This window comes from Ochotona princeps, chromosome 29, assembly GCF_030435755.1.
Source record: "Ochotona princeps isolate mOchPri1 chromosome 29, mOchPri1.hap1, whole genome shotgun sequence".
In the NCBI taxonomy this organism is placed as follows: domain Eukaryota; kingdom Metazoa; phylum Chordata; class Mammalia; order Lagomorpha; family Ochotonidae; genus Ochotona; species Ochotona princeps.
Window position 1 is genome coordinate 5650382 of NC_080860.1, and position 14667 is coordinate 5665048.

The following is a 14667-nucleotide window of genomic DNA, read 5'->3' on the forward strand; positions in this document are numbered from 1 at the left end:
GCAGCTGTCCCAGCCACCCCCAGGCTCCGACAGCTGGAGAAGTGGCAGAGTTCTAATCTCGCATGTGAAGATGCCCAAAAACAGGCACCTGGAGCAGGCAGTACGCCCAGGCCCTCTCCTGAGGGCACTGTGAACAATTTCCACAGTCGTTTACAAAATCAATAATTCCTCTTTAACGTAAGATACTCAAAATAAGGGGATGTTGGGGGTAGGTCTTTGGCTAATTTTTTTCTGTAAACCTGAAATTGCTCCAAAAATGATGTATTAATTTTTAAAACTTCCTAACTTACCTTTAATTGACTTATCATTGAAGTAGTCTTCTAGCCCTGGGCTGCCCTGAGTGTCGAACAGGCTCTGGTTCACTGCAGACACAGTTAGGATCTCTTCCGTCGACATTTCCATCAGTTCGTCTTCACCATCCAAGCTTGACAAACCAATCAAGTCATTATTATTAAATAAACTGGCTCGGATTTTCTCGATTTTGGCTCGCGATCTTATCTGTGTGAACAAAAAGTCAGATGTGAACGCAGAGCAGCTGTTCAACAGGAAATCATCTACCCTTCCCACCTTGCCCCGGAAACCCATTCCTCATCTTGCAGCTGAGAGCCACCCAATGTTTATAGGGTCGGGGGGTCCTTTCTGGAACAACCCAGCTCGGAGTCTCAGATGCTACCCCTTGGCCGGGCCTGTCACTGGCTTTTCCTCTGCTGCTCAGGCAGGGACCTGAAGAAGCCCAAGACGGACGCAAGAGTCTAGAAGCAGAGATCGGGGAAAGCAGCGTCCCCAGGAGACAGCTCCAGAAGGGAAAGGAGGTGTTTTACTTTGAGCCTGACTTCCGCTGGGTGTATGCGCAGAAAGACACTTGATGTAAAATTTCTGAACAAAGAGGCACAAGAAGTGCTGAGAAATGACTTGGCCGCGTACGGGTGCGCCCTCGGAAAGCAGAAACACCCAGCAGGGCCACTGGGCAAGACCGCTCCAGGCACACTGCTGGGCTGCACCTGAAGGTCGGCTCCCTTCCACCCCTGGCGGCACACTGGCAGCAGAACCATCCAGCTGTTTCCAACAGCTGCCCTGGGAGAACCCCTGGCGCTCCATTATCACCTATTCCTCGATGCCCTACAGCTAACTTGGGAAGGTGCAAGGAGCCTTGGGGTTGCGAATCGGACACAATTACTAGGTTGCCAAGGTGTGAGAAATGTTACCTCCACCACCGCGAAGCCTTTGATGGGGCGGCCCGCGAGGGGCTGGCTGTTCGGGGAGGTGACGGGGTATACGGAGCCCACATCCGACACGGAGGCAGTCTCTGCGTTGTCCAGGGGCTCTGCCAGGCTGCCCAGGCTGCCCAGGCTGCCGGTGCTGCACAGGGAGGTGTCCAAGCTCTCCTGGCTGGACACCACGTGGGGCTCCAACAGGCCTGCAGGGATGGGCAGCTCGAGACTGGAGGGCAGCGGGTCCACCGAGAGCTCGCTGACAGGCTGGGAGACACCCTGGGAGCTGCAGATGGAGGCCTGGCTGGTGGAGGCTGACGCGCTGGCGCTCGCGGCTGGGGCCAAGCTGCTGGACGAGCTCACCTCCACACCGTCGGAACTGGACAGACCCACGGTCTTCTCCGACTCACCCTGCCCATCGCTGCGCTCGGCCTTGTCTTTGGGCTTCTTGGGGTCTTCATCCTGCAGCGGAATATAGATCTCGTCTTTGAAGACCCCGCCGTGGGCATTGCAGGCCTTGCGGATAGCGCCTCGGACGATGGCCTCGTCCAGGTGGGTGGGGATGCCGGAGATGACCAGCAAGCGGCTGTGGGCAGTGGGGCCCACCAGCGCCTGGCAGGCGTCAGCGATGGCGTCGCTGGTCACGCCCAGCCCCTGAGGGTCCTTCCTGGTGAGGTGCCGCAGGATGATGAGCAAGGTGAGGGCGCGATGGAACCACAGCATGTCCTCGGGCTTGCCGCCCCCGATGCTGAGCACCGCAGCGTCCGCGTCCACCGAGCGGGAGGACTGGCGCCTGCCCGAGGAGGCGGCCTTCTCCCGCTTCATCTTGACTTTCTTCCGCTTGGACAGGAGGCTGGGGCTCTGTGGAGTCTGTCCTGGGGAGGATGAGGAAGACGACGAGGAGTCGCTGAGGTTCGGGGCGGTGGCCGAGGTCACCCCGCTGGCTGTGACGCTCATGTTGGTGGGAAGGGTCACTTCAGCCACCGCCAGGCAGCCTTCCATGAGGGCGTGGAAGTACGTGGAGAAGCGGCCCTGGTCACCAAGCGCCACCGCCCCAGCGCCCCCGCAGGAGCCGCCTGCAACCCAGCTCTGGGTCTCCTCGTCGTACAGTTTGTGCAGCTCCGACTGCAGGGCCATCAGCATGGCCAGGCAGGGGTTCAGCTGGAGGGCGAGGGAGGAGGACAGGCCAGCGGGGCGCTTCCGCTGCTCCAGGCTATGTGCTGTGCGCAGGAGCTCGGCCAGCAGGTGGAACACCAGCTCCTTGATGCAGGCCGCCATGTCTGTGGTCCACAGGAAGTTGCCTGAGGCAAAGGGAAAACCAGGAACACAGCTAGTCATTGATGTGGGCTCGCTGCAGGTGCAACGCAAGCTAGGCACTTGCGTGGAGTCAACTTGCAGAACCACCCTGCCAAGGCAGGGGCCTGGAGCCCCACACCCAAGGTGGGTGCCGGAGGGACAGCTGGTAGACAGGCCTCGCCTGAACCGCCGTGCCACAGGACAGCGGGCTCAGGATCTTCTGCTGCCCATCGCGCCCCAGCCAGGTGGCCAGTAGCAGCTAGAACCATGTTGCCCAGGCACTGGACACTTGCTGCTGAGGGTACACGATCCAGTGTCACCACATAGCACGCAAACACCGCACCGTATGGATTTCCCCACCAGAGCTTACTTGGCATTTGGTACATTCCTGCCAGGGTGAACCAGGCCACAGACCCAGAGCCTCTATCTATTTAATTTTTATTGGAAAGTCAGATTTTACAGAGAGAAGGAGAAACAGAGAAAAAGATCTCTCATCCACTGGTTCACTCCCCAAGTGGCTGCAATGGTTGGTGCTGAGCTGATGCAAAGTCAGGAGCCAGGAGCCTCTTCTGGGCCTCCGGCATGGGTGCAGGGTCCCAAGGCTTTGGGCCATCCTCCAACGCTTTCCCAGGCCACAAACAGGGAGCTAGAAGGGAAGCGGGGCCACCGGGATTAGAACCGGTGCCCATATGGGATCCTGGGCTTGCAAGGTGAGGACTTCAGCCATTACGCTATCGCACCAGGCCCTAAAACTAGATCTAACCTTTAAAACAGGAGGAAGGAGTTGACTATAACACAAACTGCTAAACCAGTGTGGACAGGCATGGCTCGGGCTCCCAGCAGCAATCCTGTGGAGGTGACATGAGCCAGGGGTCACTCCACTTCCATTCCATAGTCAGGCTACCAGAAGCTGGATGCGAGTAGAGGATTCAGGTCAGGTGAGGGGCTGTGAGGGCTGGTGGGCACAGAAGGCCCGTGTCCAGGCAAGTACGCTGAGCCCCGAGTCCACAAAGAGCAAACAGCGGTTAGCTCAGGGGACAAGGACTCCTGGGCCGGCGGGGCAGACTTCCTGGAGTCTGAATCAGGGTGCACCTGCAAAAATGGGGGCTCAGTTGCTTGCTCACCAGGAGTGACGCTGAGAATTCTGATTGGAAATAAACTCCCAGCTGTCCCGGGCCATGGCTGTCGCAGAGGACAGTCACACGGCATCTCAGTTTGCAAGCTTTGTCCGCGTCCAACATTACGAAAAAATTTTAAAAAATGCGGGGAAGTTGAGGAAAGACATGGTAAAGCCTTTATACCCAGCGCATGAGTTCTTCCATGAGCCTGCTGCTACTGGTCCATACACACCCATCTGTCCCTCCACGCATTCATAAACTCATCCTCAGTTTTGATCATGTCAGAAATCAGGTTGCTTCATCCCTAAGCACTCAGGCAGGCCCGCCATGAGCGGAAGCTCAGTGTTAGTGGGGATAATTTGCATGTTGGGATGACAGCTCTTCACAGCCCTTTCCATCTTTTAGGATTTGTGTGGTCACGAGGTCTGCTGCTGAAGCCCTGCCCACCAGCAGGCTGCTCCGCGCCCTCAAAGTTGCGATGGCATGTATTTATACACTGACATCAAGTATGATAGAATTAATTTTGTTTCATGGTTAGTTGCCACCCCTCAAAATAATGGGGGTGGGCTCTGTGCAGTAGCCTAGTGGCTAAATCCTCATCTTGCAACTGCTGGGTTCCCAGATGGGTGCCTGTTCATGTCCCGGCTGCTCCACTTCCCATCCAGTGCCTTGCTTGTGGCCTGGGAAAGCAGTTGAAGACAACCCAAAGCCTGGGGACCCTGCACCCACACGGGAGACCTGGCAGAAGCTCCTGGCTTTGGATTGGCTCAGCTCCTGCTGTGGCGGCTGCTTGGGGAGGGAAGAGGCGGATGGCATGGATATCTTTCTGTCTCCTTCTCTCTGTCAATCGGCCTTTCCAATAAAAATAAACAAATCTTTAAAAATAACATAAAATAATGGGAATATTCTGCAAACCTTGGGTATGGCGGTACAGGCTGTATGAACAGTCTAGGCCCCAGTCACTGCGTGACGGCCGCCCGGGCCCCGGGGCTCCCCTGGCTCACCCAGCAGCTCCACCACCAGCAAGAGGACCGAGGTTGGAATGCTGTCAGGCTCGTCTTCTGATTTCCCTTCGCCGTCCTCGGATCTCCAGGACAGCAGCTGCTCGGCAAAGGCCATGGCCAGCGGGAACTCCAAGGGCAGAGAGTGTAACACCAGCACGGCTCCAGGCGGCGGGGACACGCCTGGAAAGGACAGCCCCAGAGGACAGCAAGTCAACAGGGGCCACTGAGCCAGACAAGCCTGCGGCAAGGAACGGCCGGGCAGTGGAGCAGCAGGGCTCCTGGCTCTGTTGGCACTGTGGGAGCAGCGGGCGCAGGAGGAGCCAGCAGCCAGCCCTCCACGCAGCACATTTACTGAAAAGCAAGGGAGACAGGATTGGGAACAGAGGACACGCACTCCTCATGTGGCTGTGTGGTCCAGAATTGGGGGGCAGCAGCTGCAAGCCCACCAGGACCAGGCTACTGCCCCGGGGGCCCAGCAGCCTCCGCCCACAGCTTGGGCTCTGCCAGGACCTGGGCTTGCCTCCTTTTGCCTTTTGCCTTTTGTCCCTGCCATGGCCTACACTTGACCAAGGCACAAGGAGAAAGGTCTCAAGTGTTGGTTCCTCCAAATATATCACTGCATCGCAAATTGCCTCCGTCCTTCCCCTCGAGGCAGCGGGCAGACAGAGGCCACTGACAATCCCCGACCCACTCCGGAGGCCCCGGGTGGGGTTCCCTGCTCCCTGTGGCCACTGTTTACCTGCTGATGCTGCCAGGGAGATGATTAAGGCAGCAAGCCCTGAACAGCAGAGCTGGCTGCAGGGTGTGACAGGGACAGGTGGCCACAGCTGGAGGGTTCCGGAGGTGGGCCCTCATCGGAACCCTGGACCCAGGAGGTTTCACAAGGGAACCCAGGGGGACAGGAGCAGCTGGGGCACAGACACCTGCTCTGCTTAGCACCCCAGAAGCCACACTGCACATTCAAGAACTTGGTTTAACTAGAACTCAGGCGACAGCAGCTCAGACCATCTGACCTGCGGTGGGGCAAGGACAAGACCACACTATTTCAATCACGTTCCAGGGCACACGGCCCACAGCGCACTTGGGAAGGCAGAGGGAAACCTATGGCTGCAGACAGTGGCTGTCAGGCTGCCCTCAGGCGACCTCTACAACCTGCGGCCAAGCAGTCCTGCCCTGACCGATGGGGGTTTGAACACAGCAGGTGACACACTCTCCCTCCAAGCCGAACATGGCATGAGTGGACTAGCGACTCACCCAGCTTGATGTGGACCTTGTCCGTGGAGAGGACCACTGAAGGGTACTGGTCGGCCGTGGGGGGCGGGGCGAGCCCCGTGTTGGCTGGGGACGCGTCTCGGGGGTAGCAGGCAGCCTCGATGAGGTTCAGTTGGCCGTTCCGCTTCACTTTGTGGCCGAGCCCATAGACCAGCACCCGGGCCCATGGGGCCTTGTACAGTGAGGAGCTGAGAAGGAGCATGGATGTTAGCCCCACAGGCCAGCCCCACAGGCCAGCCAGGATCAGCAATGCTTCCTCGCCAGAGGCAGAGGAAAGCTACATGAGAAGCCGACGTAAGTAGTTACTAGCACATTCTCTGTGAAGACTAATTTCCCAAACATGGAAATGTGGGGAAGACTCTAAATTAATTTTCACAACAGTATGCACGAAAAAATAAAACCCCCGGGGCTTCTTTCCTCTGCTGACATCACCAGAACCCACTTGGCTTTTCTCTTGGTGAGAAAGGAGTCACTTACTCTTTGCGGAATCCAGACTGACTTTCTTTGCAAGATACAACAACGAAAGCTGCCCCAGGGAAGTTAACATCCATGTTGACTTTGGACTCGGAAATCGGGAACTCCTCAGAGGGGAACTGCTCCGGTGCTGTCTGCAAAGGAGGTTCAATGAGGAAAGCCACCTGCTAGTCACAGCAGGAGCACTGCACACTGACGGGGTGCGAGGAATCAGCCGGCGCACACACTGCAAGACTCAGGACAAATACAGCTCTCCGGAGGAGAGCCGACTGCAGGCGGAACAAAGCAGAAAAGCTTCTAAGAGGAAGAAATCCAGGGGGTTGGGGTGGGGTCTGGGGGAGGGAGGATCTGCAGCCAGCCACCTTGGACTTGTACCTGCAGGAAGGAGCAGATCTGCTTCGTCAGCTCCAGAAGGCTCTCCTCCCCCTGGTGCAGGGTGCGGGTGATGGCGACACTCAGCCACTCTCGCACCGTCTGCGAGCTGCCCTGGTAAAAGAGGTCTGTGGCCGAGCAGTTCTGTGAGTGGATGCAGTGCTGCAGCGACTGTGCCAGCAGGATGGAGCTGGAGCTGATGGTGCCGTCTGCGGAGGGGAGAAGAGAGGACGGTTACAGGAACCACGGCAGCCAGAGGCCCTGAGAACCTAAGAAGCATCGGAGAGCACGGGGTAGGTTCCGTTGGATATAACAGAGAGCATGTCTTGGCTAACAGGTGCTAGTAAATCAACATCTCTCTTGAGCACCAATCCTATTTCCTAAAAAAAAAATCTTACCTAAAGGCCCAAGTAGTGAACCCATGATGCTGGATGCAGGGTCTCAGGGCCTCTCCAGATTTCTGTGGGGCTACCCAGGGCCACCCCAAGCCACCCAGGGAGCTGCTGGGGGGACTTGGCATGGAGCTGTCCTGGCTGGGACCCGCAGCTGTGAGCTGGAAGGCAGCGACCCGAGATGCCGGGGAGGCTCCTGCTCCGAGCACCGGCAGCACTGCCCCGCCAGCTCCATCTCAGCCACTGCAAGTTCAGGAAAGCTGGCTGGAGGCTGAGGTGCCGGGGGAGGGCGCACGGCCCCTCAGTCTCAGAAGGGGCCAAGGGTGAAGTCGCACTTACACCCCCCGCTGTGGGAGCCAAGCCAGCCAGAGCCCTAACTTCCAGGCTGAGGTTTAACAGAAGCCCATGAGCTGGCCCCCTGGGACGGGGCTGCCCGAGTTCAGGAGGACCTGGACAGGGTCTGCTTTGGAGTGGAGAACACTCTTCTCTTTCCAGGGCCACACTGAATGTCTGCAGCAGTACTGCAGAGATGGGGCTTCGTAAACAGCACCTGCTCTTCCTCGAACCACAGTCTGGGCATTTCAATGAATGCTTCACAGATTGACAACTAAGAGTGCATTAGACATGCTTCAGAGTGACAAAGCATGCCAAGGTCATTCAGCCACACCGGCCTAACAGGATCCTGCTGAGCCTCTTCACCTGGCATGGGAGAAGGATGCCACCAAACACACCCCTGCTAGGGGCCCGGCTCAGCGTCAGGGCCACCCAAATCTAGGCCGACTGCTGGGGTGACAGCGACAAAGCCAAGTCTCACCTGGAAGGGGGGGAGCAAGAAGTTGATTGGACAGCAGCTGCAGGTGTTCCAAGGTGATGTCCCGGACGGCAGGGATGTGGAAGAGGCGGGTAAACATGTGAGGCAACTTGGGGGCGAAGATGTTGAGCAGGGCCACGCGGCAATAGAGCCTGGCGAGCGCGGCCTCACAGCGCAGCAGCTCCCTGCCGGGGAAGGGGCCGGGGAGATGGCCTGAGTGTGGATGCATGGGCCTGCACTTGGGCCATGCCACACGCTTCCCACACCACCAGCAACTTCTTTTCCAGCCCCATATTCCGCACCTCAGCTGAGACACTCGTGTTTTAAACAGAAAGCCACATTTTGTTACATTTCAGCTTTCCTGACTCAAAAGGCACTGTGAAAAAATAAATGGAAATACGTGTCTCCACAACCACTTGTATATGTGTGTTCACATAAGCACTATTCATAACAGCCAAACTGTGCGAATAGCCTAAATGTCCACTAACTAAACAGTCTATGCCTACACTACCTATTCTTCACCAACAAAAAAGAACGAGGCCCTGACTTGCACTACACTAGGGGTGACTTGAAAACAGTATACGATGCAAAAAAACTCCTATAGTGTGATTCCATAAAGTCTAGAATTGAGCAAATCAAGAATTTATCCATTAGTGAGGCAGAGAGAGAGAGAGAGCTCCTGCTTGTTTACCTGTTCACTCCTCCAATGGCCCGGGTCTGGGTGAAGTCAGGGGCCAGGAACTAACTTAACCCAGGTCTCCCATGGGACAGACAGCAATGTGAGCCCTTTAAGCTGTCATCACTGCTTTCTACGCTGTTGTAAGGAACTAGAACCAGAAGCAGCAGGGATACAGCCTGGCACAGTAGGGATACAGCCTGGCACAGCAGGGATACAGCCTGGCACAGTAGGGATACAGCCTGGCACAGCAGAGATACAGCCTGGCACAGTAGGGATACAGCCTGGCACAGCAGGGATACAGCCTGGCACAGTAGGGATACAGCCTGGCACAGTAGGGATACAGCCTGGCACAGCAGGGAAATAGCCTGGCACAGCAGGGATATAGCCTGGCACAGTAGGGACATAGCCTGGCACAGTAGGGATACAGCCTGGCACACTACACCGCTGGCAATCTGCTAGGACCAGAAATCCAACCAGTGGCTTGATCAAATCTGCATTGTATGCCAATATAATATTGCTCCAAAAAATGAGCTCATTATGTTAATATTGAGAGGTAGGCTGACTATAATGTTACCAGGACTTTCTTTTGAGTTGATAGCCAACAGGTTTCATTTGTCAAAGATCCTGGCTAAAAAATAGGACTGAAAGATTTACTGCAAGTAAAGCTTGAAAAGCTCTCATTGGTACCATGTTGACATTCTAGCAGTCTGCAACATGTGCTGGAATCTCCAACAATGAACAAGCCCATGTCCCCACCACAGACCTTTATACTCCAAAGAGAAGACACACAAGTAAGTTTCAATAAAACAACAGAAAGCAAAAGTATCAAGTCCTGGGTGAGACGTCAGGATCAGGAACCTGCCGGTTCCAGCACAAGGATGAGATGACCATGCCAAGTTCTGGGCAAACACGGAGCCCAGCGGAGGAGGTGAGCGTGCTCGACGTAAGAGGGCAGGAACAGAAAGCCACGGGGAAGGCTGAATGAGGGGAGTGAGACAGTGAGATCTGATCACACACTGCAAGTTGTGGAGAGGGAAGGCCTCGACTGGACACAGGGGCACAGGTTCTGGAAGGTGAGGCCTCGTACGCCATAAGGATGAACAGTACATGTGGTAAAACCCACAAAGCGGGTTTCCATGATCCTTTAGGAAGAAGGTCCAGTGTTACCTATGAATCTGAGGGTTGGTGTTGTCCAGGGTGACGAGCCCGTTAGTGGCAGTCCTTCGGTAGCCAGCGGGGGGCCTCTCCAGCATGTCAATGGGGTACCAGTATCGCACCAGCACCCCTTCGCTCCTGAGGTAGGTTTCCACCTGCACCAGCTCATTCACCTACAACAGGAAAAGTTCACTGGATTTTCCAAGCATTGACGTTCCCAGCCAAGTTTATGTATGTAAGAATACTTCAAAGGTCACCGTAAGTGAGCAGTGTCAGTGCATACAACAGGCTCGTTGACCCGAACCGCCCTCACTCACTGAATCCACATCCAGGACAACCCCGTGGAGCCCAAAGGTCTTCAGCATCCCTCGGATGGCAAATTTGGGAAGAGCAGTTCCAACAGTGCTGCTGGCAACATTGTTGCTGTCCGGAGAGCGGGTCACCACTGTGAGACCTGGGGAGCAGAGACAGAGGGGTGTGATCAGGAACAAGAACCAGGGCACCCCAGGACCCTGAACTTCAGGGTCTAAACACACCTGCAGCATGACACAACTGCAGGTTTATATAACCAGAAAAGGAACGCAGCTCATGCTGGAAGGTAATATAACAAAATCTCATAAATACTGTTAACATTTAAAAAACAAAAAGCCAAATAAGCTCATTAAAAATGTCCTTGAGGTCTCAATAATCATTTCCTTACAGAGAAATTAAAAATGATGAATCAAAAGATATTCACCATTAGTCACTAAGGAAGGGAAAGTTACCAAATGACCGAGCATGTCCAGTGCTCTCTCTACCGAACAGAAACAAAACAGGTGCACACAACGCCGCGCACACAAATGCTGACTGAGGATTACTCACAGGGGCCAAAGGTGGAGCCCACTCAAATATCCATCAGTGGGCGAGTCAACAGAATAGGACCTATCCACAAGACGGAATGAAATGGACATAGAAAGGAATGCAGGGCCTAATACCATGACAATGGCCAAGAATCTTGAAAAACATTACACTAAGTAAAAGGAGACAGACACAAGACATGCTGTGTGATTCCATTCACAAGAAACGTTCACCCTAGCAAAGGGCCTAGAGACAGAGTGGAGATCAGAGGCTCTGAGCCTGGCCTGGCAAGGTGAGGGGGCAGAATGAAAATGTTCCAGAAGAAGAGGTGAGTTTTATGACTGCAAAATTTAGTGAACATACTAAAATCTGCCAAATCATATACTTCAAAATGATGAATTTCAGGGATGTGAACTGTATCTCAAAGAGAGGGAAAGAGGATGAAAGAGAGAGAAAACATCAAATGTAGGCGCTTATGCCTGACACGGTGTTCTGACACTGAGGATCACCTGGTAACTCTAAAAATGAGTCTTCTTTCATTGTACGCATTTTCTGAATCGTCCTCAAGTGCAGGAGGCTTTTAACCAAACAGGCACATTTTAGTATCGTTCTAAAAGGCCAAGAATAACCTGGGAGCCAGGACTCGATTTGAGGTGTCTTGATGGCATCTGACCAGGCCCACTTCCTGTCTAAGCAGCTCACACGCCCAAGTTCTGGGAATGTGGGAGAGGCCACCAGAGGCCACAGGTCCACAGATGCCCCACAGGGTGCCTGAGGACTTCACAAGGGGAAGCCTTAGTGAACAAGCCCCTTAGTGAACGGAGACCAGCTGCTTAGCTCAGGGTTGGGGAAAATTCAATTACTTCTTTTACAAGAATTCCATAGGTGAAGTAAGAAGGAAGGCAGAACCTTTTCGAACTTTATCAATAGTGAACTTGTTCGCTTCGTCCTTGATGTCTTCGATAGTGGGAAGATAAAGGTCTCTCGGAATACCACCATTCTCCTCGTAGAGGAATTCCACCGTCTGCCGGGCAATATCCACCATGCCTGCAAACGTAACAGCGTGAGCTGCAGCTCGACTGCACTGCGGACTGCTGTCCAGAATGGAGGACAGGGAGTCTTCCCAGCAGTGTGTGGCAGCAGCTCTCTGGGACTGCACTTGGGTGGATCTAACAAGATTAATACCACATGCATGTCTTTTAGAGTCTAGACCTTCATCCAGGTCTCCCATGGGGGTGGCAGGAGGCTAAGCACTTGAGCCATTCTCCACTTTCTCAAGCACATTAGCAAGGAGCTGAGTCAGAAGTGGAGCAGCTGGGACTTGAACCAGTGCTCACATGGGATGCTGATACTGCAGGTGGTGGTTTAACCTGCGAGGTCCTAATGCCAGCACTAAAGGGGGCGTCTGTTACAGCAGCATGCCTGCAGAAAGAAGCATCAGACAGGATGAGCAAAAAACCATGGCTTGCTATTAGAGGGTTATGGGACAACAATCTCTGCAATAGATTAAAAGTGGATAAGAGAAACAAACCACGCCCTGGTCCAATAGGCAGAGTTAGGGAGCACAAGACCACCAGTCACACTGAGTGGAGTATGTGGCTGGCTTCAGGAACCTTCTCTGGGGGACTTGATGACAGGTGGCCTAACATGATGGGGCTGGCCCTCAGGGCCATCACACAGGCATGCATCAGAAGGACAGCTGTGCCTTCTGGATGTCCAAAGGCAGGTGCAGGGGCGAGTACTGAGGTGTGTAATTACGATGCAGGTTAGGATGTCATCAAGGAGCCACGTCATGGCTAGGTTGGTAAAGCTGCTGCCTCGGTGGTTGGCATCCCATATGGGCCCCATTTGGAGTTCCAGTGGCTCCATTTCTAATCTAGCTTCTTGTTAATGTTCCTGGCTTTAATCTGGCCCAGCCCGAAACCCAGCTCCAGCCACTATGGGAAGTGAATCAGTTTGGGAAGTGAATCAGTGAATCAGTGGGCAGAAGATCTCTGTCTCTTCCTCCACCTATAACTGTATCTTTGAAATAAATATATAAACCTTAAACAAAAAAGTAGATGTATGCTCATGCCCCTGACCAGAGTGCCTAGGTATCACCCTGATCCAGCTCCCTGGTGAGGCAGAGGCTGGGGCAACGGTGATGGCTCTTGTAGCCGGATGCCTGCCACCCCCAGGGAGAGGCCTGGCCTGAGTTCCCGGATGTGATCCCTGAAGCCCAGGCTGTTGTAGGCGTTTGGGGAGTGAACCAGCAGATGGGAGCTTCCTTTTTGCCTGTCCGTATTCTGTGTCTCTTAAATAAAATAAATATTTTCTCAAAAAGCAAACAGAGGGGGAAATAGGCCTTCAAACCACCACCCATTGTGTGAAGTGCAGACTCACTGATAACATGACGTGCAGGAAGGGTGTGGGTATGAGCGGCTGTCTTCATTAGAGAAGCCACATGGTGCAAGAGGCCAGGCGGCATTTGGAACCCAGCATAATCTCTGTGATTTAGAAGGCTGTAAACTGAAGGCACACAGCCTCACCCGGGCTAACCTGGTATTTCTTTTTTTTTTCTCGTTTTTTTTTTTTTTTTTTTGTAAAGATTTGTTTATTTTTATTACAAAGTCAGATATACAGAGAGGGGAGACAGAGAGGAAGATCTTCCTTCCAATGATTCACTCCCCAAGTGAGCGCAACGGCCGGTGCTGTGCCGATCTGAAGCCGGGAACCTGGAACCTCTTCCAGGTCTCCCACACGGGTGCAGGGTCCCACATCTTTGGGCCGTCCTCGCCCGCTTTCCCAGGCCACAAGCAGGGAGCTGGATGGGAAGTGGAGCGGCCGGGATTAGAACTGGCGCCCATATGGGATACCGGGGCGTGTTGAAGGCGAGGACTTTAGCCGCTAGGCCACGCCGCCGGGCCCTAACCTGGTTTTTCCAAGTAGCTACTATTACTGATTCCCTTTTAAGGAAAGCCCAGACATGTTAGCAAACTTCCCCATGCTCCCAGAGCTGACCAGTGGTCCATCTGTGAGTGCTGAGGCAAGTGTCTGCCAGCACACCATGCAGCTGCCCTCATACCCATTCCAGTTTCATTTCACCAACCCATCAACTTGGTCCCCAAGTCAGACCGAGGAGCACACAGAAGCGCAGCTCACAAACGAGCACTGGACTCACAGGGGTGCAGGAGGCACCATGGAGCCCCCCTCCTGACTGTCACCGTCACTGTCATATCCCCTGGCTCTAAGTCACTACGCGAGCACCGAAGGAGAACAGCAGGCCCAGACCTAGTTGTAAAGCACCCTTTATCTGGTCCAGGCCCGACTTTCGCTCTGCCTCATTGCGGAAGCGTCTCCGGATGGTAGGAAAGACCTTGGTCTCCCAGGCTTTCACCAGCAGGGCATAGTGGTCCTCCTAGAAAGAGAAGGAAACTTGTGAGCAGAGGAGGAGTACCTCATGCAGTCATAGTCACTTCCAGACGTACAGCTCTCCTGGGGCCTTCCCCCAACTCCAGCCCCAGGCACAGCAATGCAAGGTGCAGACCCCTGCACGGCACGCACACATCTGGGGTTGGAGAGGGACAGCTTGACTGGCAGTCTGCTCTCCTCAGAAAGCTGCAGGGTTCCTATGCCAGCACTCATCTCTCCAACTCCTGGACAGACATGGCTACCGACAGGTGGTTAGAAAAAGCAAGGCTCCAGGTAGCACTCGCACAGTGACAATTAGCTGCGTCCTAACACCGGCCTTACCCCCTCACACCAGGATCCCAGGTACCAGGGAGTTAAGCAGATGCTGCCCACAGGGCTCTTACCTGTGGGATGTCATCGTCGTCATCGTCATCACTTTCATCATCAGCAATGGGAGGCGGGTGAGGATCTGGGCCAGAGGTGATGAAATTCTCATAGCTGAGCTCCACTTTATAATGGCAAGAGGTGTCACTATCGTATTCTAGAACAAAGCATGACAGTGAATCCCAAGCAGGAGTATATTGGAAAAATCATTACCTTCTCACCTTGGACAAACAGGATTCCCTTAATTTGCATGACAAACTCCTATCACAGTA

At 54.2% G+C, this 14667-nt stretch overlaps 1 protein-coding gene across 7 annotated transcripts in view; it reads right to left on the bottom strand.

Annotated features, from left to right (window-relative positions):
- HECTD4 (HECT domain E3 ubiquitin protein ligase 4) overlaps window positions 1-14667 on the bottom strand; it is a 137300-nt gene that overhangs the window by 12277 nt on the left and 110356 nt on the right. For all 7 annotated transcript variants that reach the window (XM_004595287.3, XM_058656827.1, XM_058656828.1 and 4 more), the window contains 12 exons: window positions 14416-14552; window positions 13892-14018; window positions 11531-11668; window positions 10102-10238; window positions 9797-9957; window positions 7954-8135; window positions 6751-6956; window positions 6379-6509; window positions 5884-6089; window positions 4630-4809; window positions 1206-2512; window positions 291-498 (listed from right to left, as the gene is read on the bottom strand). In XM_004595287.3, coding sequence (XP_004595344.2) covers window positions 291-498; window positions 1206-2512; window positions 4630-4809; window positions 5884-6089; window positions 6379-6509; window positions 6751-6956; window positions 7954-8135; window positions 9797-9957; window positions 10102-10238; window positions 11531-11668; window positions 13892-14018; window positions 14416-14552 — 3120 coding nt within the window. The remainder of the gene's footprint in view (window positions 1-290; window positions 499-1205; window positions 2513-4629; window positions 4810-5883; window positions 6090-6378; window positions 6510-6750; window positions 6957-7953; window positions 8136-9796; window positions 9958-10101; window positions 10239-11530; window positions 11669-13891; window positions 14019-14415; window positions 14553-14667) is intronic.